The 26,343-nt window shown below is 42.5% G+C and overlaps 3 protein-coding genes across 7 annotated transcripts in view; 2 read left to right on the plus strand and 1 right to left on the minus strand.

Annotated features, from left to right (window-relative positions):
• The window catches only part of LOC138824678 (ubiquitin-conjugating enzyme E2 E1), a 58,482-nt gene extending 52,072 nt beyond the window's left edge, over nucleotides 1-6,410 (plus strand). For both annotated transcript variants that reach the window (XM_070018692.1, XM_070018691.1), the window contains exons 4-6: nucleotides 3,145-3,277; nucleotides 4,750-4,897; nucleotides 5,651-6,410. In XM_070018692.1, coding sequence (XP_069874793.1) covers nucleotides 3,145-3,277; nucleotides 4,750-4,897; nucleotides 5,651-5,748 — 379 coding nt within the window. In that variant the 3' untranslated portion in view covers nucleotides 5,749-6,410. The remainder of the gene's footprint in view (nucleotides 1-3,144; nucleotides 3,278-4,749; nucleotides 4,898-5,650) is intronic.
• Nkiras1 (NFKB inhibitor interacting Ras like 1) lies at nucleotides 5,537-19,067 on the minus strand. Of its 4 annotated transcripts, XM_070018694.1 has the most exons (5): nucleotides 18,873-19,067; nucleotides 18,559-18,613; nucleotides 12,751-12,860; nucleotides 9,390-9,631; nucleotides 5,537-9,092 (listed from the first exon to the last, which is right to left on the minus strand). In XM_070018694.1, exons 3-5 carry the CDS (start codon nucleotides 12,842-12,844, stop codon nucleotides 8,850-8,852), a joined length of 579 nt encoding a protein of 192 aa, XP_069874795.1. In that variant the 5' UTR covers nucleotides 12,845-12,860; nucleotides 18,559-18,613; nucleotides 18,873-19,067; the 3' UTR covers nucleotides 5,537-8,849. The 4 variants fall into 4 exon arrangements, with proteins under 4 accessions (XP_069874795.1, XP_069874796.1, XP_069874794.1 ...); XM_070018695.1 differs by lacking the exon at nucleotides 18,559-18,613 and having other exon boundaries at nucleotides 18,893-19,067; XM_070018693.1 differs by lacking the exon at nucleotides 18,559-18,613.
• A 105-nt stretch (nucleotides 19,068-19,172) lies between these two features.
• Rpl15 (ribosomal protein L15) lies at nucleotides 19,173-21,557 on the plus strand. The gene is made up of 4 exons (XM_070018690.1): nucleotides 19,173-19,266; nucleotides 19,955-20,136; nucleotides 20,338-20,474; nucleotides 21,198-21,557. Exons 2-4 carry the CDS (start codon nucleotides 19,965-19,967, stop codon nucleotides 21,501-21,503), a joined length of 615 nt encoding a protein of 204 aa, XP_069874791.1. The 5' UTR covers nucleotides 19,173-19,266; nucleotides 19,955-19,964; the 3' UTR covers nucleotides 21,504-21,557.
• The last annotated feature ends 4,786 nt before the right edge of the window (nucleotides 21,558-26,343 follow it).

The raw sequence follows: 26,343 nt of genomic DNA on the forward strand, positions 1-26,343 counted from the left end.
CTAAGCTAAGAGGAAGGGGGAAGGCAAGACAGTGAGATCATGTCCATTCATGCTAGATATTTCCCAGTGTTCAAATTAAATATCAGTAGAAGTTTTTATCACAGGTCCCATATCTGGCTTCGTTTCTTTTTCAAGTACTGGGGAGTAAACTGGAGAGTGGGACCTTTTACTTTGTTTTTTTTGGTCGGTTGTGAGGCTTGAACTCTGGGCCTGGGTTGCTGTCCCTCAGCTTTTCAGCTCAAGGCTAGTACTCTACCACTTGAGCCACAGACCACGTCTGGTTTTCTGGATGGTTTATTGGAGGTAACAGTCTCAAGGACTTTCCTGCCCGGGCTGGCTTTGAACTGTGATCCTCAGATCTCAGCCCCCTGATTAGCTAGGATTACAGGCGTGAGCCACCGGTGCCTGGCTAGGGGCTAGGCCTTGCCCTTTCTAGGCAAGTACTTTTTTCTCTTGAGCCATGCCTCCAACGCTTTTCCACACTGGTTATTTGCAAAGTAGGACCGTGCTTTATGCCCAGATCAGCCTGAGCCGCAATATTCCAATTTGTGCTTCCCAGGTCACTGAGGATGACAGGCACAAGCCACTGTACCCAGCCATGTACTTCCCTCATAGCCTAGTTAGCATGCACACATCACCAACCCCAGTCATTGGCTGAGATGGGGTCTCAAGAACTTAGATGCTCTGGCTGGTCTTGGGCCACAATCTCCCAATCTCCACCTCCTAGGTAGCTAGGATTGCAGGTTTGTGCCACCTCCCTCAGCCTCCCAGCTTCATCTGATGTGACAAGGGCTACAGGGTATCAAACCATTCATAGTCAATGGTGGTTTACAAGAGTTTAATTGGGAGTGGGAACAAATATAAACATAACCTACATGTATTTTAAATTTTCACCCAAGATGTGGTAGGTAATAGGTTGAGTGTCTCTAATCTAAAAATTTGAAAGTTTTATTCACATAGAGATGACACCTTAAGTGGAAATCCCACACCTGAACTCACGTGAAACTGCTGTCAAAGGCAGGAGCATTAAAAGTTCAGGCTATGTGTAGAAGGTAGATAGGAAACCTAAGTAAGTTGTGTTTAGACTTGGTTCTGTCCTCAACATAGTTCATTAGGTATATGCAAATATTCCCAAATCCCCCCCAAATCTGAAATCCAAAACATTTCTGGTTCCCGACATTTTTGGATAAGGGATAATCTGTATATCAAATTATGATTGAGTCTACACTTCCAGGGTGGAGCAGTTATTTATTGCTGCCTAACAAATACCTCTTATTCCAGCTTTTTAGATAATTGCCTGAGCTATTGATCCTCAGAGCTCAGCCTCCTGAATAGCTAGGAATACAGGAATAATCACGTGTCCAAATTTTCCCCCTTTACTTTTCTTATTTCAAAGTAGTTATACAAAGGGGTTTCAATTTGGCCTATCAGTTTAGTACAGTGTATCTTAATCAGCTCTTCCACTGGATACACTATTTCAGATCGGAGCTTTTGATTATATGGTTAACAACTGGATTTTTACTGTATTTTAAGTAAATGCTTAAGATTAAGCATTAAAATAGCTGTGATTTTAAAATAAAAACATTAATAAAAATATCATTTTAATGAAAGTAGCTACTTTCTAAAATAAAAAAACTTCAGAGAGTAGCACTGTTTTATGTATTTGCAAATTGCTTTACTGTCTGGCTTAATAGAAAACAGCTGGGCTTGCATATCTGCTTCTGCACTCAGTCTTTTGCACATCACATCTGGTGCAGCAACAGGTTGCCAAAATAAAGAGGGAGGTAAGATGGCTGATCAGAAGTGCAGGAAAGCATCCTGATTCCCCTCATAATCTTGTAGCATTCAAATTAGAACACCCTGTGTGTGTGTGCATGCAGGTCAAGGGCTTGAACTCAAGGCTTGGGTGCTTATCTCTGAGAGTTCCAGCTTAATTGGAGATAGAATTTTATGCACTTTCCTGTCCAGGCTGGCTTTGAACCATGATCCTTAGATCTCAGCCTCCCAAGTAGCTAGGATATAGAATGCCTTTTTTGTGTGTATATCAGTACTGTGATACAAACTGAGGGTCTCATGCTCTCACTTGACTTTTTCACTCAAAGTAGAGGCTCTACCGTAGAACTTGAGCCATGTACTTCATTATTGCTGAATAAAAGTTTATCATACAAGAATCTAATCATAGATTCACATACTCTGAGTATGTGACCAAAGTCACTGGGATAGTGGCTTAATTATTTTGCCTGATTTACAATTGTGTGTGGTGGGGCGCTGGTGGCTCACACCTGTAACCATAGCTACTCAGGAGGCTGAGATCTGAGGATGCTGGTTCAAGGCCAACCCAGGAAGGAAAGTCCATGAACTATTACCTCCAGTTAACCACCAGAAAACCAGAAGTGGAGTTGTGGCTCAAAGTGGTAGAGCAAGCTAATCTTGAACTAAAGAACTCAGGGACAGCACCCAGGCCCTGAATTCAAGCTCCATAAGAACAAAAAAACTTGTGTGTGTTTCTAAACAGTGGCATGTATTTGACCACTTGATTAAATATTAACTCCTCTTAGGCCTATCTTATAGTCTCAATAGAGGAAATTACTACTCCCTGGATACCTAAAAAACCTAGGGTAAGAGAGTGCTCCTAAATGAGAGTAATAATAATAACTTGCACCACTGCCCTGCTCCCACCCTTCAGTTTATAATGCAACATGCTGTATCAGTCTGTTAGACTGTGTTTAGGTAGGATTGTGGAGATAAAGTGCAAGGAAGACCCTGTGAAACCTTGTTACCATGCTGGGTTCCATCCCCAGTAGTAGGGAGGAGGAGGAAGAGCTAGTCTGTAGTTCCGAATGGAATATTTGGGTACTTAAAATGATCACAAGTGATGTAGCTAGTTGGAGGGAGAGAGGAGGCTGTAATTTGCCACTAATGTAGCTTCTGTGTGCTAAGATATATTTTTTTTTAATTATTGCACTTTTTATGCATCAAGGAGAGGTTTGAGAGTTGAAGAGTTTACAATGAGTTTAACATTCTTTTCGTCATCTGAAGGCTGGTGGGTTTGTTCACTTCAGCATCAAGAAGGGGATGGAAAGAGGTGATATTCCCTTTTCTAAAAAGTGCCATGACTGACTTACCTACTGCTTTGTTTTACAGTGCTGGTCCCAAAGGCGACAACATCTATGAATGGAGGTCGACCATTTTAGGGCCTCCTGGGTCTGTGTATGAAGGCGGTGTCTTCTTCCTGGACATCACTTTCACACCAGAGTACCCCTTCAAGCCTCCAAAGGTGAGGAAGCCGTTTATGCTCAAGCTTACAAATACCTATGGAAGTTTTGGTATTCATCTATAGGAGCATTCCGAGCTGAGTCCTTGGCTTGACTTTGCCTCGTTGACAAAGACCCTCTCTAGGAGTGAATGCTTAAAATTGTACTACTTAGAAGTAACCTTGTTAGCAGATGATGATTAATCCACTATTTTCATCCTGCTGGGAAAAAAAGCTTTTTAGCAGCTCAAATATCTATGTACTAAAACACTAGATCATCAGAATCTCCTTGCTGTTATCTTTTTTCTTACGTTCCATTCCTTCCATCACTAGGATAGACAGGGAGCACCCAGACCACCACCCACCAGTAGCCTGAGAGGCGCTGGGTACCATCATGGCATAAGAATTACACCCCCCCCCACACACACACACATCTCTTTTTTTAACAAAAAGGTAAAGTTACAGGGGATTTGTGGACTTTGGTGTATTCTAGTATGTTTCACAAATTAAAATGTGGGAGTCAAAGTAGGTCCTGCCACTTGTATTGACATGTCTATTACTGACTCCTCGCCCATGCACAACTCCCATCTTGGTAAGTCTGTCATTCGCGTAGACGTAATGTCTGGACCTAATGTGCGGTCAGAAAAGACATCTCTTAATTTTGTACAGTATATAAAATCATTTGTTTTTGGGAGAGGCAACACTGAGGAGGTTTGAATCTTGTGGCCTCCTGCTATTAGGCAGGTACTCTACCACCTGATCTCTCTTTTGCTTTTGCTATTTTTAATAGGATCTGTTCTTAGACCTGTTTATGCTTCCCACTGTAGCGCTGATGGCAGGCCTACATCCTTTTCTGTTGCAGTGGCATCTTGAGAATTTTTCCCCCCCAGCCTTGTCTAGTACCAATGTTCTCTCCCATCTCAGCCTCCCCTGTAGCTGGGATGATAGACACATGTCACCTTTGCCCAATTATTGGCTGAAATGGAATCTCAGGGGTTTTTGACTGAGGCTAGCCCTGAACCTCAGTATTCTGAATCTCAACCACCCAAGTAGCTAGAATTTCAGGCACAAGCCACCAGTGCCTAGAGTTCGCTATATTTTTTAATGAGTAGGATGATTTATGGTTCTCAGTATTTGATTCTGAAGCTTACTTTGAAACAGTGCATTACTACCAGCTAACACAAGAGGTCAGCAAACAACTATTGAAACTTGGAAATGTTACTATTTTTAAAGGTATTAAAATTGCTAAAAATGACTTTTAAGTATGGAACTTCCTTTGCTTCTGTCAGTCAGTGGATAGTACTTGAAAATGAGAATGACAATCCCTGAGAAGTGGTATCAGGGAATACCCTCCAACCTCTATCTTACCAGTCTTCCCTGTCTTGTCAGACTACCTTAAACTACCTGGGAGATTGTTTTCTATCAGAATCACTCAGTAGAAAATTTAGTAGGAAGTTTGTTGTTTGAATAGTGTTGACATTGCCTTATTCTTGTAGGTTACATTTCGGACAAGAATCTATCACTGTAATATTAACAGTCAAGGAGTTATTTGCTTGGACATACTCAAAGATAACTGGAGTCCAGCACTAACCATTTCTAAAGTCCTCCTTTCTATCTGCTCACTTCTTACAGACTGTAATCCCGGTAAGATTGATTATTCTTGTTTTGTTTTTCTACAAGTTTTCTACATTTTTGAGAAGGTGAAAAATGCAGCAACTTCACCCTTACGTGGTAGGGAACACATATTTTGAACTGAAAACTTAGCTGAGGCTGTTTACTTGAGTTTTTTACGTTAGATCCTTCTCCTTGTTGTGGTATTTCCCTTCTGGGTGCCTGTGGGCTCACAGAGCACTTGCTCCATATCTGTTGGCCAATGTGCTCAATTTTGTACATATTTTTCTCTTACTAAATACTTAGTACTGAATTGTGATTGTTTTTGACTCAAAATAATTTATTTTTCTGCCCCAAACCACAATGTTTGAGATTGTACTTTCAGAGAAACACCAACTGTGGGCCCAGATTTTTACTTTATAAATTAGTTTTTGTGGAAGAAAATAATGTTCCATTGCAGCAGCTGAGTACTTGTTAACATTTCCCATGTTCCATGTGAACAGAGTGCGTGTTAGTGGAATACCCACCTTGACCATTCCAGGCCATACCCAACTTGGCCTAAACAGTTAGGAGAAACAGAGTAAGAGAAGAAAGCCACATGCACTTCCTGTTTTGCTAGGATAATCTTACCACCCCCTTGCTACACTTCATGTGACATTTCAGTTGCAAAGATTGGTTTAATCACAGTTGCTTTATTGTACATTTCTACTTAAGCAGTCCAGTTTGCTGTAGTTTTCAAATGTTCTTTTCCTTTCTCCAAAGTAATCTACATTTTTTTTCTTGCAGCCGACCCTTTGGTAGGAAGTATTGCCACTCAGTATATGACCAACAGAGCAGAACATGACAGAATGGCCAGACAGTGGACCAAGAGATACGCTACATAAACTGGGTTTTCACAGTTCCTACATTATTTGTCTGTCACCGAAGAGAGCTGCTTATGATTTTGAAGGGATGGGGGAGGGTGGGAGTTGGTAAAGAGTAGGATATTTCTATAACAGATATTATTCAGTCTTATTTCCTAAGATTTTGTTGTAACTTAAGGTATCTTGCTACAGTGGGAAAAATTGGTAATAGCAACTTTTAAAAACTGTCACTAGTTCCGCAATATTAGCTGATACACAGTACAGAAAAGAATGTACATTTAGATATTTGGGCTCAATTGCTTGTAGTCTTAATTTTAAAACAACATAATTTTGTACAGGTTATACACAGCCATTTATGTAAAATCTGCTTTCCCTTCTTGGAAGGGAACATTGATATTTAACAGAGTTTTTAGAGATTGTCATCTCATTATATATATATTTTATATATATATAATGGATACGTGGCTATAAGACACCATGTAGGAAATGAACAGTTAATGTATTTTATTTTATATGCAAATCTACTTTAGAGGTTTAAATCAACTTGGAAATCCTGTAGTGAAATACCTTAAGCTGTTAACTGTAAGGCGTGGAATAGGAGTCGCTCAGTGGATTGGTTCTATGTTGTAGACTTCTTACGTCTGCATTTGTTACTGTGCTAATAAACAACATTAAAAAAACAACTTGATTCTGCTGTTGTTCACTTGTTTTCTTCTGCCTGTTCCTTACAGCTTGCTGTTTTAATTAATGAGTAGGTTATCTTTACCTATGCAAGAACTGGAGATGTCTTAGATGGTTTAGACCATGTAGCCTTTTCTGGGTTTCAAAGACAAACTCCTGTGGTCTTTACTTTCTTTTAAATTACAAATGTATTACTTCTAGTGTGGGGGCAGAAAAGTTCAGTGTGTGGTTTGTGATGGTTATAGGGCTTAAATGCTGGGCCTGGGGTCTGTCCCTGAGCTCTTCATCTCAAGGTGAACACTCTACCACTTGAGCCATAGCGCCACTTTCACTTTTTTGGTGGTTAACTGGAGATAATAGTCTCATGGACTTTCCTGCCTAGGCTGGCTTTGAACTATGATCCTCAAATCTCAGCTTCCTGAGTAACTAGAATTACAGGTGTGAGCCATCCATGCCTGGCTCTACCAGTGTGTTTAGCAGTATGGAGAACTGAGGTCTTCCTGCTTGCAAGGCAGATTCTCTACTATAGTAACATGCTTCCAGCTCCCTGGCTGTCTTTACATGCTGGAGAAGGCAAAACAGCCCTCTTGGGACACTAATCCAATTAATGAGAGGACACCCCTGTGGTCTAATCACCTTCCTGCATCTTCTAATTTGCAGATGCTGTGGTAGAAGCACTTAAGAAGTAAGTTCCCACAGGTAAGTTGGAGAACCACCTCAGGGCAGTTCTTCTGTCCATTTTCTTCAGAAAAACTCACCCAAGTGTACATACGTTCATTATAGTATTTTAAAGAACCTGGTAATATATGGGTATTAACATAGTGGGGAAAAAAAAGCAAACTGCAGGGTAAAATATGTAGGAAAAAAAAATTAATGACAATATCTGGTAACATTTTGGCCTAAAAATGTACTTGTGATGAGAAATACAAAAGAGTTAAAACAGTAGCAGCAATTGTATTTTTTTTTTTTTTTTGGTCGGTTGTGGGACTTGAACTTTGGGCCTGGGTACTGTCCCTAAGCTCTTCAATTCAAGGTGAGTGCTCTACCACTTGAGCAACAGCACCACTTCCAGCTTTTTCTGTTTACGTAGTGCTGAGGAATCAAACCCAGGGCTTCATGCATGTGAGGCAAGCACTCTACCACTGAGCCACTTTCCCAGCCCTGTATTATCTTTTATATGGAGCAATTCTTGGTTTGAACTCAACTAATCATCCAAGTATTCCAGTTAAGGCTGTGTCTTCTAGCAGTAGAGTGCCTGCCTAGCAAATACTAGGCCCTGAGTTCAAACCTCAGTACCACCCAAACACACACAAAAAATCCATTTAAGATGTTACAATTGACTTGATGTCAATACTCTTTGATAATGGCTTTTTTTTTTCCAGTTTTTTTTACCTTGAAGTTTACTAGTTAACTCACTGATTCACAGCTGTAACTAAACACTTCGTACTTTATTTTTTTTTTAATTGGGTTTCACATAGCAAAGGCTGATCTTGAACTGCAGATCCTCTTGCCTTGGCCTCTTAGGTACTCAAGTCATACATTTAGATCACCATGCCTGGCTCTTGCTTCTTAAATAAGTTGTAAAGCTGTCAAACTGCTAAATACAATTAACCCCACTGCTCACATCTTGCCAAAATCATAAAACCACAGTACAAGCTCTGCAAAGGTGGCTCATGCCTATAATCCTAGCTATTTGGTAGGCTGAGGTGTGAGGATCACAACTCAAACGGAAAAGTCTTTTAGACTCTGATCTCCAATTAACTGGCAAAAACAAAAACCAAAGTAGAGGTGTGGTTCAAGTGGAAGAACTCTTAGCTTTGAGCAAGAAGCCAAGTGAGAGCCTCAGGTCCTGAATACAAACCCCTACCCTGGGTAGCCTGGTATTTTTCTGGTATATTTTACTGCATGTGGCTAGATATGAGACTTAAACTGCCACAACTACTACCTTCAAGTCATTAAATATGATTGGAGCAAAACTAAAACGACTTTTGTATAACAAAATATCCATAAGGTAAGAAACTAGCTTATCCGAAGTTTGTAGTGTCATTGCTCCAATATAAGTATACTGTCAAGTTTTAAAATCCTGAATATTGCATGGCTTCTATGCATACAGCTACATACAGTGAGTGTAACTTCTGGACAGGTTGGGGCTTACGTAGGTGCTACTTGGGTGCTTTCCAAACTTATTTTACTATTTTGACAAGTGCAACATCAGTTTAAAAAGGCTTTGAACAAGAATGAGAATATATTTTATATCAGGCAATAGAAATAAACTTATACCAATAGTTTAATTACAACCTAAAGTGCATTATTAGGGTTCTATGGAGTTCCCTAAGGACCAAAGGTAGGCATGAAGGACCTATTTTATGAATTCATCTTATGTACCATGTTTTTGCACTTACTGGGGATCACTGTTCACATGCCATTGTGGAGTTTGACTTTTAGTTCTCAGAGCTGGAGTTGCCTTTGTTTTTTCTCCCAGGCAAAGGGAAGCTGGTCTTGCTCTGGGGCTGGGAGAGCTTACTGGCTAATAAAGTGAATGGCTCAATCAGAGTTTTCCGGTCTGTCACAGTCACCTCCCACAGTCTCACTTTCTCACTTCTTGCCCACTGTTGTGCCACTTCAGCATCCACTTGCCTCTGCTCCGAAAGGTCGAGTTTGTTTCCTAATACAACAATGGCTACCTGGAAGAAAACAGGTTGAAAGATTACACTCTGCCAGCATAGGTGTCCAGGCCAAACAGTTGAGGAAGGAACATTTCTGTCTAACTACCTGCTTCGTTAGTAGGATCTTCAGGTGTGACTGGGATGGTAGGAAGGTTTCACCTCACTCCTTTTCCCTAGTAAACTGCCAGTTGCTAACTATTAAGGTTTAAGTTAACAGGGAAAGTCACTCAAGCACAAATGGAAGTGTGTAAACTACCACCACAGCCCACATTACAGTGTTCTAATTCACACAGTGCGTTGAACTTAACCACTTACCTCTTTTTTGTCCTTGAACTTATCGATTTCTTTCTTGAGAAGCTCTACTCTTTGAAAGGATTCAAGGTTATTCACGCTGTACACGAGGACAAAGCCATCAGCGAGTGAAAAATAATGCTTTGGAAGCTCCACCCCATCCTGCAGGCCTCTGGTGTCATAGAGGTGCAGCTGCTCCTTTACGCCCCGATCAGTCTCCACAGAAGCCATGTATACATCCTCCATTGTCTCACAATCTTCCATTCCTCAGATTGAAGAACAATTTACTCCTTTCAGATAAACCAGCAAATAGCGCACTACCCACTTGTCCTTTAGACACTAGCTCTCTAGCTTTCCTATCTATCATATATACAGTCAGCTCTATTTCTACTTGGAAATGAAAGATGTTTGTTTATAGGAAATTCACAAAGTGCTTTCTAAAAATATTTCTTCTGGGGTTAGGGATGTAGGTAAGTGGTAGAGCACTCAGCACTTAGCCCTTGGTTCATTTGAAGAAAAAAAAAACAAGCAAAAAGCAGTGAGAATTATTATTTTTTTTACAAGTTCAAGAATCAAGGGACTCAATACTATATTGAACAGTTAAAAGGCTGATATTAAAAGTAGCTTCAAACTGAGCACTGGTGGCTTGTAATCCTAGTTTGTAATCTCGTGTAATCCTGGCTACTCAGAAAGCAGAGATCTGAGGATCTCGGTTCCAAGCCAGCCTGGGGAAGCAAGTCCATGAGACTCTTATTTCCAATTAACTACCAGAAAACCAAAAGTGGTGCTCTGGGCTCAACGTGTTAGAGCACTAGCCTTGAGCAAAAGAGCTCTGGGACAGTGCCCAGGCCCAAACCAAATTCAAGCCCCACAATCGACCAAAAAAAAAAAAGTTGCTTCAGGGTCTGGGAGGGTGGCTCAGTGGTAGAGCACTTGCCTTGCATGCATGAGGCCCTGGGTTCGATTTCCCAGCACCACATAAGCAAAAAGAAAAAAAGCCAGAAGTGGTGCTGTGGCTCAAGTGGTAGAGTGCTAGCCTTGAGCTGAAGGACAGAGCCCAGGCCCAGAGTTCAAGCCCCACGACCGGACTCCAAAAAAAAAAAAAAAAAGTTGCTTCAATAATAAAATAGCCTCCTTTGTTGTGCCATCAAGCCACAATATGAACTCTGCTGTCTTCTGTAGAACCCCAGGGTCTCTTTAAGGGACCCTGTACATGTCCAGTCCAAGCTGGAGCTTTAGGCTTTCATGTGAAAGTCCCTCTCAAACTACTCATAGTTCTCTTCCCTCCATTTTGCTTCCTCCCTTCATTGCAATCCACTGGGCAGTCTGCAGAGTTCTTGAACAACCACAAAAAAGTGAGAAAGTTAACACAAATTGCCACTGTACAAGTTAAACACCGCTCCAGCGCAGCCTCCTTCCAGTGCCCGGGGCCCACTGTCTTCACCTGAGCTACTGCTACAGTACAGCAAGCACCCAGAAAACTCTGCTTACCCGTGGAAGACGCTGCTAATGATTACCCGCTTCTCTTTCAGTCCCTTCTGGGCTCTGTCCAGGTAATGTCGTGTTTTAATGTTTAATCTTTCCATATCTATCTCCAACGAGAGTGTAAATACCTTGAGAGCTCAGATGGGTTTCTACCTTTGTAGTTTTGAGAACAGATAGGCATATACAGGAAGCTCTTCATATGTATCTGATAAGTGAATGATCTCATAACATGCCAATTTCAGTTCCCTTCTTGCCTAAGATCTTTTTAAAAAATGAATTTTACCTATTTGTTCCATTTGTGCAGGGTTTGTCTCCAACAGGTCTGTAAATCCCTTGAGTGAAATGAACCTTTCTGGGGGAGTGGGAGTTTTTTTTTGTTTTTTTTTTTTTGAGGCAGTCTTGCTATTGTAGCCAAGACTGCCCTTGAACCTTAATCTTCCTGCCTCAACTTCCAGGTACTGAGATCACAGAAAAGAATCAGAGCAAATATTCAACAATCCTTCACTGATCAAGAAATAAGAGGAAAATACTCTTAATTTTTAATGAATACAGCAGAGACATGATATGACTCCCATAAACAGTTTTATATTTAAATTTCATATTAAGAGTTAGGAGCATGGTTCAAGTAGTAGAGCAATTGACTACATAGCCTGCCTGCACAGGGTCTGAGGCTCAATCATCCAAAAAAAGAATTATGTTTTAAATGAGGTACATACAGAGGTAAAATTCCATGGATTAACATCACACTCAAAAAATAGATATTATACATAATTATATAATATGTATATACTATATTCTGTATTACACATTTATAATATATACATAAATATGCAATATATTATATAAAACTATATAATGTATAACATGCATATAATATATATTGTAAATAGTATATATAATATATATCATACATGTGACATTATACTTTTTTGAAAACTTTGGTTGTAATTCTAAACAGTGAACTGTCCTGATAACCTACAGGGCACTGATGGCTCACACCTATTCCTAGCTACTTAGGAGACTGAGATCTGAGGACTGCAGTTCAGCAAAGTCCATGAGACTCTTATCTCCAATTAACCACCAGAAAACTGTAAGTGGAGCTGTGGTTCAAGTAGTAGAGTGCGATAGCCTTGAGCAAAAGAGCTCAAAGACAGCACCCAAGCCCTGAGTGCAAGCCCTATGACTAACAACAACAACAAAAAACTGGAGATACGGCTCAAGTGGTAGAGCACCAGCTGTAAGCAGAAAAATAAAATGAGCAGGACTGAGGAGCTCTGAGTTCAAGCCCCAGTGCTTGCACATGTGCGCGTGCTCATGCACACACACAGAAGAAATGTCCACAGGTATTAAAACTTCCATAAATATTAAGTTAAAAGGAATAATGACATATAGATTTCATAATGAGAAATTTTGCTTTGATCATCCAAAGTTTGCATATTTGGTAAGGAAAATTACTCATAAACTTGATGAGTCTGTGGCATCCTTTCATCAATTAGGCCTTAAAGAAATTAAAGGTTATTCTATTATTATACAAACTTACAAGATTTTGATTACAAAGAAATGTTTCCTTGTTCTTATCTTCTCTCTTACACCTCGTTTTTTTTGGGGGGGGGAGGTCCCAGTCGTGGGGCCTGAACTCTGGGCCTGGGCGCTGTCCCTCAGCTCTTCAGCTCAAGGCTAGTGCTCTACCACCTGAGCCACAGTGCCACTTCCAGCTTTTTTCTTTTTGCTTATGTGGTGCTGAGGAATTGAACCCAGGGCCTCAGGCATGCAAGGCAAGCGCTCTACCACTGAGCCACCTTCCCAGCCCCTACACCTCATTTTTGTACAATCACCCTGCTTGACTTCATCTCATGACCAACAAAACCAGAGTTAGAGAGAAACTCAAAAATAACCTTACCAATGGTGTGATTTCCATAAAGGAGCTGCTCCAAAATCGCTGTTTTCCCCACAGATAACAATCCACAAACCACAACCTTGCAGCCCTTTCCCATCTTCTCTCAAATATCACTGTGAACAGAATAAAAGACTTAAATTCTACACTGCCAAAACAGCCTTTTTTTAAAAAAAATGAAATTTAATCAATGTTTAAATGTTTAAATATTACATAAAAACAACACGGGCTGGGAACGTGGCTTAGTGGTAGAGTACTTGCCTCACATGCATGAAGCCCTGGGTTCAATTCCTCAATACCACATACACAGAAATAGCCAGAAGTGGCACTGTGGCTCAAGTGGTCGAGTGTTAGCCTTAAACAAAAGAAGCTCAGGGACAATGCCCAAGCCCAGAGTTCAAACCCTGGGACTACAAAAACAAAAACAAAAAACTCCTCAAATATGCTATGTCTTTCCAAACCCCATTCACAGTTCCCCATTCACACCTTTAGGGTTAAGAGTTTGTGTATCTTCAGAGATTATCTAGATTTAAAAGCACATAGATATGTTCACCTGACCATTTAAAAAATATATATCCTTGGTAAGAAGAGTTCAATGATTGAGTCTATAAGAACCTAAAAGGGCAAGGTGCTGGTTGCTCATGTCTGTAATTCTAGCTACTCAGGAGGCTGAGATCTGAGGACTGCAATTCAAAGCTAGCCCATTCAGAAAAGTCCATGAGACTCTTATTTCAAATTAATGAAAAGTGGAGTTGTGGCTCAAAACAGTAAAGCATCAGCCTTGAGTGGAAAAAGCCACATAACAATGAGAGGCCCTAAATTCAAGCCTCAGTACCAGCAAGGGGGGGGGGGGGGAAAGGAACCTAATTAAATCTTAACTAACAGGAAAGAAACTGCCTACTCAGCAATATTTCAGGGGGGGATAAATATTTAAGTAAAAAAAATTGTATTAGTATACGTTAATTGTAAGAGGTGAATGCTATGACAATTTCCATATGTGCATACAAACTCACCTCTTGTTATCATTCTCTTAAGTAAAACCTTGAAGAGGCATTAAGGTAAGATTTTTAAGACTTTGGGAGTAGAGGATAAACCTGATTTTTTTTTGGGGGGGGGTACCGGTACTTGAACTCAAAGCTTAGCTTTTTCACTCAAGACTAGTGCTCTTCCACTTGAGCTACATACACTTCCACAGTTCTGGCATTTTACTAATTGGAGAAAAGAATCACAGGATTTCCTGCGGAGGCTGGTTTTAAATCTGGATCCTGAGATGGATCTAAGCACCCTGCACAGCTAGGATTACAGGTGTGAGTCATTAGCATCGATCAGAGTTGGATCTGATTGTTTAAAAGAAACATTAATGCTATTAACACCTCCATCAGTCTTTTCCCAAGGTAGTGAAAGACTGGATTTGGTAGTCCTATGAGCTCTTAGTCATTGCTCCTTTTCAGGAAGAATAGGTAATACAGGATGACTGAGACACTTCAAACTAAAAAAAGGGAGTCATCTCCCTAAGCTTCCCAAATAATCCAAGGAAGAATAAAATTCAGTGATTCTTTCTTCAACTTTCCTCAAAGTGTTTGGTTTTCAAAAGGAAAAGTGTCAAAGCAGAAGAAAAAAAAGGCTCATTCATTAACTACAATAAAATAACACAATAAAACATTCCAATGGGGTTGGAGGCATGGCTCCGGCACTAAAGCACCAGCCAAAAAGTGCAAACATCAGATACTAAGTTCAAGTCCTAGTCTTGGACAAAAATAAGTAAATAGCTTCCAATGTCCTCACTGATTTTTGCCATTTTCTACTACCTCCTTTCTCCCAGCTCTCTTCTTACCTCCAGTTGAACACCATCAAGTCACCCTGGCTACAGGGACAGTTCATATTACTCCTTGCAGTAAGAACAACTACAGAAATAGGAGTTGGGCCAGGCACCAGTAGCTCATGCCTATAATCCTAGCTACTCACTGTTCAAGAGGCTGAGATCTGAGGATTGTGGTTCAAAGCCAGCCCAAGCAGGAAAGTCCAGGAGACTCTTATCTCCGATTAATCACAGAAAAACTAGAAGTGGCATTGTGGCTCAAGTGGTAGAGCACTAGCCATGAGCATAAAGGAACTCAAGGACAGTGCCCAGGCCCAGAGTTCAAGACCCCCCCCCAAAAATTACATATATTTGCCTATATGGGAATAAATGTATCTAAAGTTATACCCTGAATATTATAATACACATTATACCTAAGTGGTTCTTAGGCTTAGATATACTCAAATTTGCACACAAAACTACTAAATAGTTCTAAAACATTTCACACCATGGTTATATTTCATAATCACAATGAATGTACAATCATTTTCTTCCAAATACTGGCAATGAATCACATGAACAGATTCTGGAGTGGCTATACTTCATTACTGAATCTAGTTTCAAGAATTTGGAAAGACTTCAGAGTAGATAATGACATAACTTAGGTTTCTTGCAACACTGATGCTCTGATAGTGAAAAATGCTTATCCAGAACATGCATAAACACTGAGGTTAATCTGAAAATCATTTATTAAAGCTATTTGTTAGGGCTGGGAATGTGGCTTAGTGGTGGAATGCTTGCCTACCATGCATGAGACCCTGGGTTCGATTCCTCAGCACCACATAAGCAGAAAAAGCTGGAAGTGGTACTGTGGCTCAAATGGTAGAATGCTAGCCTTGAGCTGAAATGCTGAGGAACAGCGCCCAGAGTTCAGGCCCCACAACACACACACACACACACACACACACACACACACACACACACACACACACACACACACACACACACACACACACACACACACACACACACACACACACACACACACACACACACACACACGCCAGGCCCCACAACACACACACGCGCACTGAGGAACAGCGCCCAGAGTTCAGGCCCCACAACACACACACACACACACACACACACACACACACACACACACACACACACACACACGCCAGGCCCCACAACACACACACGCGCACGCGCGCTAGGCCCCAATGGCTCACACCTATAATCCTAGCTACTCGGGAGGCTGAGATCTGACGACCACGTTCAAAGCCAGCCCGAGAAGCAAAGTCTGTGAGACTCTTATCTCCAAAAAAACAGAAGTGGTGCTGTGGCTCAAGTGGTAGAGCACTAGCCTTGGGCTGAAGAGCTGAGAGACAGCTCTCAGGCCCAGAGTTCAAGCCCCACAACCAACCAAAACAAAAAAAAACATGTTTCATAGGCAAAATCCAATACAGTCTTGAATGCTATCTGCTTTGCTTCCCAGGCTTATCAAAATGTTGCTGAAGAATACACACCCAGTTTGGTTCACTTCTATGGAAAACATTAAGCTTATTCAACCTCTTTGAAGAGCCATTTCTTCTGCATTAGGGACTGACTCCTTTTTTGTTATTGTTGGGGGGGGGGGATGTTTGTTTTGGCCAGTCCTTGTGGTAGAGCTCTATCCTTGAGCTCAGGGACAGTGGACCTGGGTACTGTCCCTGAGCTCAAGGATAGAGCTCTACCACTTGAACCTTGAACCACAGCACCACTTCGAGCTTTTTCTATTTATGTGGTACTGAGGAACCAAACCCAAGGCTTCATGCATACTAGGCAAGCACTCTACCACTAAGCCACCTTCCCAGCCCTTATTCTATTTTTATAAGCAAAACACAAATTTTTATGCAACCAGAAAAATACTGAAACCCTGTTAACATCAGGGGAAGATGTTATAAACCTTATATAAAGAAATAGCATCAGGGACCTGCTTGCAATCCCAGCTACAGAGGCAGAGATCAGGACTGATGATTAATGCTGTTGGTTGGCCTAGGTGAAAAACCAAAACACCGTATCTGTAACAAAATTAAAGCAAAAAGGGCTGGGGACATGGTGGAGCACCTGAGTAGCAAGATCCAAGTCTTGCTTTCAAACATCAGGGTTGCCACATGGAAAGTTAAAAATAAAAAATAAAAATAAATATCATGTGGGTAGAACTTCTACAATATGTATCTATCTGCATAGATACTATGTAATGCTGTGTTACATTACATAATAATGTACTACATGTGGTACTTAACACTTTTTCACCCCATATAGATGTATTTTGTGTAACAAACCATGGGTTTTTGCAACTATTTCACATTGTAAAATGTCATTCTAGTCTTTTATTCATTTAATAAACATTTACTGGGCATTAGGAACAAACTAAGGGACAAAATCAGAAATGCTTCCTATCCTTAGGAATCTTGGAACCAATTAGAAACAAATACAACTTCTGGTAAACTGCTGAGACATAAAACCAAGAAAACTATGTTAGCAGTGATTATTCACATTGCTGATTCATCTCACCCCCCCCCTTCATCACACTTGGTAGTCAATCACCCTCAATTCATTTCTCTTACACCCCATATCCAATCCACCAATAAACCTTTGAAATGCATCTATGTGCACTGATTGACCCTCTCTGACACAACTCAAGTGGCTGCATCTATTGTTCAAAGATGTCCCTATACTAATCCCTTTAAACTGTGAGGAATCTATTTTACCACACAAGGGGTTTTTTGCAGGGATCAATACATGAAGATGTTGATTTTAACCTAGTGAAATTTCTGATCTACAGACTACAAGTCAATAATGTGTGCTGTGTGATGCCAGGAAACTTGCTACGATTTGTTAGTGACAATAGGAAACCAATACAGCTGGCTTCCACCTTTTCTCCATTTAGCCTCAAAGCAGGTATATAGCCTTGTAAAACGTAAGGCAGATGCTTAGAATCATCCAGGTTTCCAGTGTCAGGCAGTTTGAAATCTAAAGTCCCTCTCCTCTTTGAGGCCATTCATCCATCCCTTCTTTCTCTTATGGTTGATTAGTCTCTCTGCTTCCTGTTGTTTCTCTTTTCCCTCTGCCAGATCAGCTCCCTGCTCCTCAAGCCCAGTTGCCAGTCGAGAGGTTTGAGGGCTTTTGTTGTTGTTGTTTGTTTGCTCCTGAGGAGCAAACCTCCTAGCCTCCTAGCTGCTAAGCACAAGCTCTAGAACTGCACTACATTCCCGGGCCTATAGTCTACTCTTACATGTTACCTTCTTATGGAAACTAACCCAGAATATTCCATCCAAAACTGCAACTTCCATCAGGTGTACTCAAAGAGTAACCACGATGGCAGTGAATTGGGAAGCAGCACCCTCCAACCCCCTTCGGTCCTGGAAAAAAAAGCCCCCACAGAGCCCGAGGTCTGTCTCTGCCTACCCAGGCTCAGCGGCAGAGGCGGGAGGTAGCGTTGAAGGCAAGGGCGGTCATTTCAGGATAACGTTGATGATGAGAACTTCACCCCCCAACAATCCCTTCCCCTTCAACCCATCTTTGTTGTTCCTTAGCATTTATCGCTTAACACAAACATTACCTACTTACTGTTTAAGGTTTGCTTCCAAGAAGGCTAGAATTTCTGCCTTGTTCGCTGCTGCACCCCTAAATCGTTATGGGTCAGTGTCTGGGGCGTTTTAGGCATGTTATAAATATTTGTTGATTCAAAGAGCAGGTGAAGACTCTTAAAGTGGAAAAGCTGTGTGTGTTTTTTATGAATAAAAACTTAAAAGACGGAAATGCACTGATTTCCAATGTAAAAATGATTTTCAAGCCTTGGTAATACCTAAGAGTAGAAATTGGAAGGGAATTAAAACCTCACGGCTATGTATTATATAGAAATACCAACATATCAGAGATGAAAAAGAGAAACACGCCAGCGGACGATTTCTGAGTTAAACAAGGTAATGCCCAATGCCAGCATTTTCCTCCGCCTTTCTTCCCAATACCTTCGTCTTGGCAGATCCATCACCTGCAGTTCTGACGCTGGCACATCGCGTGCACCTGCAGGAAAAGCCCAGGGAGGACAGGGGCCCAGCAGCCGGCACCCAGCGGTCCTGCGCCCCTTTGGAAGGCTCAGCCCCCCACCCCCGGAGCCGGGGATCCCCTCCCCCTCCCACGCTACCCCCCCCCGCGCGGCGCCCTCCCCGCGAACGCCTTCCCGGGGGCCGGGGAAGCGTCCAGCCCGGACGTGGGCGCCCGTCCTAGGGGGAGGCAGAGGCGGCCAGTTCCGCCGGAGGAGCCCGCGGGTCCAGAAACAAACCTATCGCTTCCGCAACCTACAAAACGGCGGCTCCACCGAGCTCCGCAGTTCCCAGTTCCAGATCCCGCCTCCAACTCGCCTCCGCCCGGCAGCGGAGTGAGGGAACAGCCGAGTTAGCCGGGAATCACTAGCAGGGTGGAAGGCATCACCACCACCGCTCGCCGCCCTCTGCGTACCCGGGACGCTCAAGCTCAGTCCTGCAGCGCAGGAGGGGGTGGGACAACCGGAGGCTGCGCCCAATCCTGGCTTAGCTCCGCCCACCAGGCTCGCTGCGGGAACTACAAGTCCCATGAGGCTTTGGGAAACCGCATCGTTCCACCGGAAAGAAGAGGAGGGGCCCAAAAGGAATTGTGGGAGAAAGGTCTCTTCCTTTCCGTCTGGCGGCAGCCATCAGGTAGGCAGGGGTTTTTTCTCGCTAATCTATCCATCGTTAATCTCCCTTCTTCTCAGCCATCCGTGCCTGAAGACCCTGTGTTCTGATAGCTCTTCCCGCCTCGCCTGCGGCGGGAGTCTAGTGAGGATGGGGAGCGGCGACAGTGTGGCGAGGCATCGCCCTGGGGTCGGGGAAAGACGTGATGGCGGCGGGAACTGGTGCTGGGCCCCGAGCCTGAAGCAGGCCTGGGGCTGAGGGGTGGGAGGTTTGGCTTGAAGTGACCCTAAGTGAGGCCGCCTGGTTGGGTGGGGTCGGTGCCTTTTCCTGGAGAGCTGATTGACTGCGGCGGCGGCAGCATCAGCAACTTTTCCTATGGCGGCGACATCTCGGTGACACGCCGCCGGCCGCCGCCACCCGTCCCCTCGGTGCCCAAATCCAGCTCCGATCACCCGTCCACACACCAGCCGAGCGCTTCCCGGGGCTGCCCTGCGCCGGGGTAGCAGAGGTGACGGCGCGGCTTTCCAGGGGTCCGGGGTGGGTGTTGGGTGCACTGTCGCCTGCAGTTGGTGCAGAGCCATTTTCACTCCCTGCGGTTTCCTTGTGGATGGTGGAAAAACAACCAAGATGGACGGGCGCAGGCTGCGGACGATTCCCATGTTTTTTAACTCCTGCCATTGCTATAATTGAATAACCGCCTTTTATCTCCAAGGTAAGCCAAGATGGGTGCCTACAAGTACATCCAGGAGCTATGGAGGAAGAAGCAGTCGGATGTGATGCGCTTTCTTCTGAGAGTCCGCTGCTGGCAGTACCGTCAGCTCTCCGCGCTGCACCGGGCGCCCCGCCCCACCCGGCCAGATAAGGCACGCCGCCTGGGATACAAGGCCAAGCAAGGTGTGTGGTTTCTCTATGGATGCTGGGATGTTCTGCTCCGTTGTCATCTCTTAGTGTTTTGGTAGAACAGTTCCTGTAATTAGTAAGTTACACATACACTACTGTCAGGAGTGCCAACAGCACGTCTCAGGTTTGAGCCTAGGCTAACACAAAAGTTCCTTCCAGTGTAACAATGAGTCTCCCTGTTTTTTAAATGTATAGGTTACGTCATATACAGGATTCGTGTGCGCCGTGGTGGCCGCAAACGCCCGGTTCCTAAGGGTGCAACTTATGGCAAGCCTGTCCATCATGGTGTTAACCAGCTCAAGTTTGCTCGCAGCCTTCAGTCTGTTGCTGAGGTAAATGGTTTTGACTGGCTGTTGTAACTACCTATTAATGGTAGTTAACAAAGACTGAGCACCTTGTCTGTACCTAGTGTGTGTGATGGGTTTGTGGGGGTGACATTTATCTTGACAGTGTAGTTGGTCAAAATCATTGTGTTCTAATCTGAGTTTGTATATGCTACATGAAAAAGGTATTTTGTGATTAATTAACTTGAGAGGGGCCTAAGCTTTTAAAGGGAAGTAAAGTTGTCTTCACACGGCTTATTTACTTTGCCAATGTGCTCCTTTATTTGGAGGTTTTTTTGTTTTTTTGGGGGGGGGGAGTCCGGTCATGGGGCCTGAACTCTGGGCCTGGGTACTGTCCCTCAGCTCTTCAGCTCAAGGCTAGTGCTCTACCACTTGAGCCACAGCGCCACTTCTGGCTTTTTGCTTATGTGGTGCTAAGGAATCGAACCCAGGGCCTCGTGCATGCAAGGCAAGCACTCTACCACTGGGCCACCGTCCCAGCTCCTATTTGGAGGTTTTTTTATCTTAAGACATGTGCAGAAAGTTTTGTTGGCTGCATTTGTGATTGAAAGTGTTGGGGCTGGGAGTACAGTTGAGAGGGTAGAGTGCTTTGCATTTTTTTTAATTAAGTTAATAGCTTAAATCTCTTACCTAGGAAAGATACATGGTTAACAAGGTTTACCGGTGTAAGCCAGGAAGGAGGCTGATCTTGGGTCTTTTTTCCTATTCCAGGAGCGGGCTGGGCGTCACTGTGGGGCTCTGAGAGTCCTGAATTCTTACTGGGTTGGTGAAGATTCTACATACAAATTCTTTGAGGTAATCCTCATTGATCCATTCCATAAGGCCATCAGAAGAAATCCTGACACCCAGTGGATCACTAAACCAGTCCACAAGCACAGAGAGATGCGTGGGCTGACCTCTGCAGGCCGCAAGAGTCGTGGCCTTGGAAAGGGCCACAAGTTCCACCACACTATCGGCGGTTCTCGCCGAGCAGCATGGAGAAGGCGCAATACTCTCCAGCTCCACCGTTACCGCTAATAATAAAAGTAATGTTTGTACAATTCATACCTAATAAACAATTTAGGACAGTCATGTCTGCTTAAAGGTGTTATTTGTCTGTTAGAAGTAGTCTGCAGATTATTTCATGACTGCTTTGTCAAATTATGGAAGTGCAATAATGTTCAAAATCTAAAGTGATGGTGTGTTGTTTCTACTAAGATAAACTTTGTCTTTGCTTTATCTTATTAGGGAATTATGTCAGTATTTAAAACATGCTGTGTGGTAAAATAGGTGTGAAATTCTCGAAAGGAGGAGCACTGAGGCTAGCCCTGTAGATTTGTTTAGTGCATGTTCTGGAACCTGTAGCTGTATTGGCAAGGTGTTGGTTTTTGGAGATGACAAGCACAAACAAGATTGGATTTTGCTCTGAAATTTGTAGTGTGAGAACATGCTAGCCAGCTTTGATCATGTAGAAAAGCACTAAAGCCAGCCCATGTTTTTTTTTTTTTTTAAGTGGTGCAATTGCTGCATCTGGCTTTCCAAATACCATTTTCTAAATTAGATAAACCTGTTACATGCTTCCTTTAAGAAAATATAGCTAGCCGGGCGCTGGTGGCTCACGCCTGTAATCCTAGCTACTCAGGAGGCTGAGATCTGAGGATCGCGGTTCAAAGCCAGCCCGGGCAGGAGAGACTGTGAGACTCCTATCTCCAATAAACCACAAGAAAACCGGAAGTGGCGCTGTAGCTCAAGTGGTAGAGCGCTCGCCTTGAGCTGAAGAGCTGAGGGACAGCGCCCAGGCCCAGAGTTCAAGTCCCACTACCGCCAAAAAAAAAAAAGAAAATATAGCTTAATCTGGGTAAAATCTGAGTACCTATTATCAGAAATTCATGAGAGGGTGTTAATGCGGTCATCTAAAATGATGATAATGGTATTTTGAAGCTGATAGAATCTGAATAAGAAGTGGATAGGAATTATTTGTAAGATTAGCAGTAGATGGGGGGTGAGGTTGGTAAGCCAATACTGACATTTTTGAGTGTGAGCTTACAGTGAAATTCTAATCTACATTTAAAATTCCTATAATAGTTTGACAGTGGGAGGAGGGGCTTAGGCTATGCTTGATGTAGTCAAACTCATGGAACAACTCCGATCTATACCATTAAGGCTACTAAGAAAACTATATGTAGTTTCCAATCTAGCTTTGTGTGTTTCTCTTTCTTGTTCAAATTACCCTCAAAATTGGGCATTCCACAAAATTAGGTCATCCATTAAACGCCACCACATTGTATTTTTGCTTGTGTCATGTCTTCTCGTAGACTGTGCTGTTTCCCAATGGGTTTTGAGTATGGAATAAGTGCAGGAAGAATTTTCCTTTATTAGAAATTCTGGGTTTCTTGTCAGTAATGGATAGTTCAATTTCCAAGTCAAATTGCTGTCTTCTCTGAACTGATTTTTCTCGGGTTTTAAAAGGGCCTACTGATTTTCCAGAAGATATTCATAGCAGGCTCCTTTGAGACCTAACTGTGTATAGAGGTTGTTCAACTAAAGGAATAAATGTGTACTGAACAAGTGGACCTTGTTATCTTTTGTCATCTAGTCCTAAATGTGCTTTAAAACAAAACCAGCAAAAAAAAAGAAAAATTAGGGAAAATTAACTACTCAGGATTCCCTTTGTTCTTTTGTTAGAACAAGAATTAGAAACTTGACGGTTTTGTTCAACTATTCAGATGTTTCCTCCCTAAGAGGAAAGCATTGGCCAAAGGCCAAAAAAAGGCTTGCTGACTACAGTTTTTATTTTTGCCAGTTCTGGAGCTTGAACTCAGAACCTGCTGTTTGGAGATTGTTTTGCTCAAGGCTGGCACTCTAAACCATTTGAACTGTGACTTCTGGATTTTTTTTTATTAGAGGTAAGAATAAACAAAAGCAAGTTTCCTTTGGCTGGATTTGAACCCATTACCCTCACCCTCCTGAGTAGCTAGGATTACAGGCTTGAGCCACCAGTGCCCAGCTCTGCCTACATCTTTATCTCCATAGCAACTAAAGGAACTTATCAGGCACTGTTTTGAAAACCAAGGTCCAGTAGACTTGTGTCCTGTGAGTCCCCAGCCTGTATTTTTTTGTGTGGGTACTAGGCCTTGAACTCAGCTTTTGCTCTACCACTTGAGCCACACTATATTTTTACTTTTTGCATATTAATTGGGGATGAATCTCCTCTCATGGACTTTCCTTCCCAGGCTGTGTTCAAATAAAGATCCTCAGGTCTCAGCCTCCAGTAGCTAGGGTTTATAGGAGTAAGCCACCAGTGCCTGACAGAAAAAAAAAATTTTGTTTATCCTGTGGCTTGAACTCAAGGCCTGGGCACTATCCCTGAGCTTTTTTTGATACCACTCAGCCACAGCTCCAATTCCCTTCCCTCCCCCTACTTCTCCCCCACCCCCAATTCCATTTTCTGGTGGTAAGAGTCTCACTTTACTGCCCAGGCTGGCTTTGAACTACAGTCCTCGGATCTCAGCCTCCTAAGTAGGTAGGGTTATATGAGTAAGCCATGGGTGCCCACCCTGGCTAAATCTTTTAACTGGACACCTAAAAACATCTCAATTTACTTGCTTGTGAATTCAGGGAGGTATTCAGAGAGAGGTTCATTATTTGACAGTGCTACTTCAGAATAATGGATTGTGTAATGTAATCTCAAGTTATCTAATAACTACACTTTCTAAAGAGTTTGTTAAGAGTTTCTAGAGGTTATTGACTGCTAGGAAGTTTCATTTCTTGGACAGCAGAATTTGGAAAATGTTTTATCTCCATTCAACATCACTGCATTGTCCCCAGTTGGATTCTGGGTAGGGTATATTGGACTCAATTACTGACCAAAAATCCAGCACTCACCAGTTTTAATGAAAACATTTTTAATGCCCCACCACCTTTTAATATAGCAATCCTCATTAATTCATTAAGGCCTAAGGCTTTTTCTTTTTCTTTGTAAGGCAAGGTCTCCAACTTCAGATCTTCCTGTGTCAGCCTCCTGAATGCTGGAATTACAGGAACATCCTACCATCCCAGCTTGTTAGTGCTCAGTTTTTGTATATTATTTTGTACAATGGCTGCTTAGTAGATTTTCTCTTCAATTCTCTCTTTTTTTTTTATTTTTGCCCTGCTATGAATCAAATCTAGGACCTCATGTGTTAGTTAAGAGCTGTACCACTAAACCAAACTCCAGCTCTTCTCCCCTCTTCTAGTCAGTCTATTAGAAGAGAATTGGTGTCTACCTCCTATCACCCTAAGTAAAATCAGTAACAAAACCTAGTGAATGTGGCTTAGTGGTAGAGTGCTTGCCTAGCATGCATGAAGCCCTGGGTTCGATTCCTCAGTACCACATAAACAGAAAAGGCTGGAAGTGGCAATTGTGGCTCAAGTGGTAAAGCACCAGCCTCAAGCAAAAGAAGCTCAGGGACAGTGCCCAGGCCCTGAGTTCAAGCCCTAGGACTGGAAAAAACAAAAACAAAAAACACCACCTAGAAAGACCAAGACCCGGGCTGGAAAGTTGGCTCAGTTGTAGAGTGCTTGCCTCACATGCATGAGGCCCTGGATTCAATTCCACAGCACCACATAAGCAGAAAAAAAAAAAAAAAAAAAAGCCAGAAGTGGCCCTGTGGTTCAAGTGGTAGGACGCTAGCCTTTAGCTGAAGAGCTGAGAGACAGCACTCAGGCCCTGAGTTCAGCCCCCATGACAGACAAAAAAAAAAAAAAAAAGAGAGAGAAATGCCAATCCTAAAGACACAAACCACCACCTGCTACTGAACAGTTTTCCTAATATAAACCCTTATGCAAAGTAGAATATCATTGTTTTATATAAGTAGGGTTTTTTTGTTTGTTTGTTTTTCCCCAGTCCTGGGTCTTGAATTCAGGCCCTGAGCTTCTTTTTGCTCAAGGATACCACTCTACCAGTTGAGCCACAGCACCACTTCCAGCTTTTTCTGTGTATGTGATACTGAAGAATTGAACCCAGGGCTTCATACATGCTAGGCAAGCACTCTACCACTAAGCCACATTCCTAGCCCTTCTGAAGTTTTTGTTATGGATTTTTTTTAACATTTTGAGCAACAGCATTACTATCATTTCAAAATAATACTCTTCCACTAACTATACGTCATAAATCTCACCAGGTGCTAGAAACTAAAATAAACCTTTCACTACAAGATCTGTAAAAGTGGCTGGTCTCTAAGTGGGCTGGGACAGTCAAGACTTTTCTGACCAGTTGGGCTGGCATTGGTCACCATTACCACCATTCATGATCATCCTTATATTCTAAATGTGCAGCTGAGAGTGACCAGGAGAGATCATCTGAAGAGGTTAAGTAGAATCCTAGTCAAATCTAGAGGATAACAAGAAAGAACTAGGTGTATATCCTGTTAGATCATCTAGTTTTACAAGAAAAGTAAGACTTGCAGATGTGTTATTCCTATAATGGGTAAAACAAATTAGGGTTTTAATATACTGAATACTGGATGTCCAGATCAGAATTTTTTTTTTTAGAAAGAAACATTTCTTTGATGTAACAAATGAAATTTCACTTAGCCAATTTCTGAGCTCAGGTGATGGTACACCTCTATAATCCCAGCACTCAGGAGGCAAATTCAGGAGGATCACAGGTTCCAGGCTAGCCTCCACTACATAGCAAGACCCTGCCTAAAACCCAACCAACCAATCAACAAGAACCGGTTCATTTTCCTGTAACCCTGGACTACCCCAAGCAAGTGCTTGACAATCAATGCTTCCAAATTATCCAGGAATAGATCTAAGCTATCTGTTTATATATTACTGAAATAAGATGGTTATTAACCTCCTAGTCCTAATTAGTGAACTGATAGTTTCCAAATGC

Source organism: Dipodomys merriami, unplaced genomic scaffold (assembly GCF_024711535.1).
Source record: "Dipodomys merriami isolate MVZ:Mamm:240054 unplaced genomic scaffold, mDipMer1.0.p SCAF_13, whole genome shotgun sequence".
In the NCBI taxonomy this organism is placed as follows: domain Eukaryota; kingdom Metazoa; phylum Chordata; class Mammalia; order Rodentia; family Heteromyidae; genus Dipodomys; species Dipodomys merriami.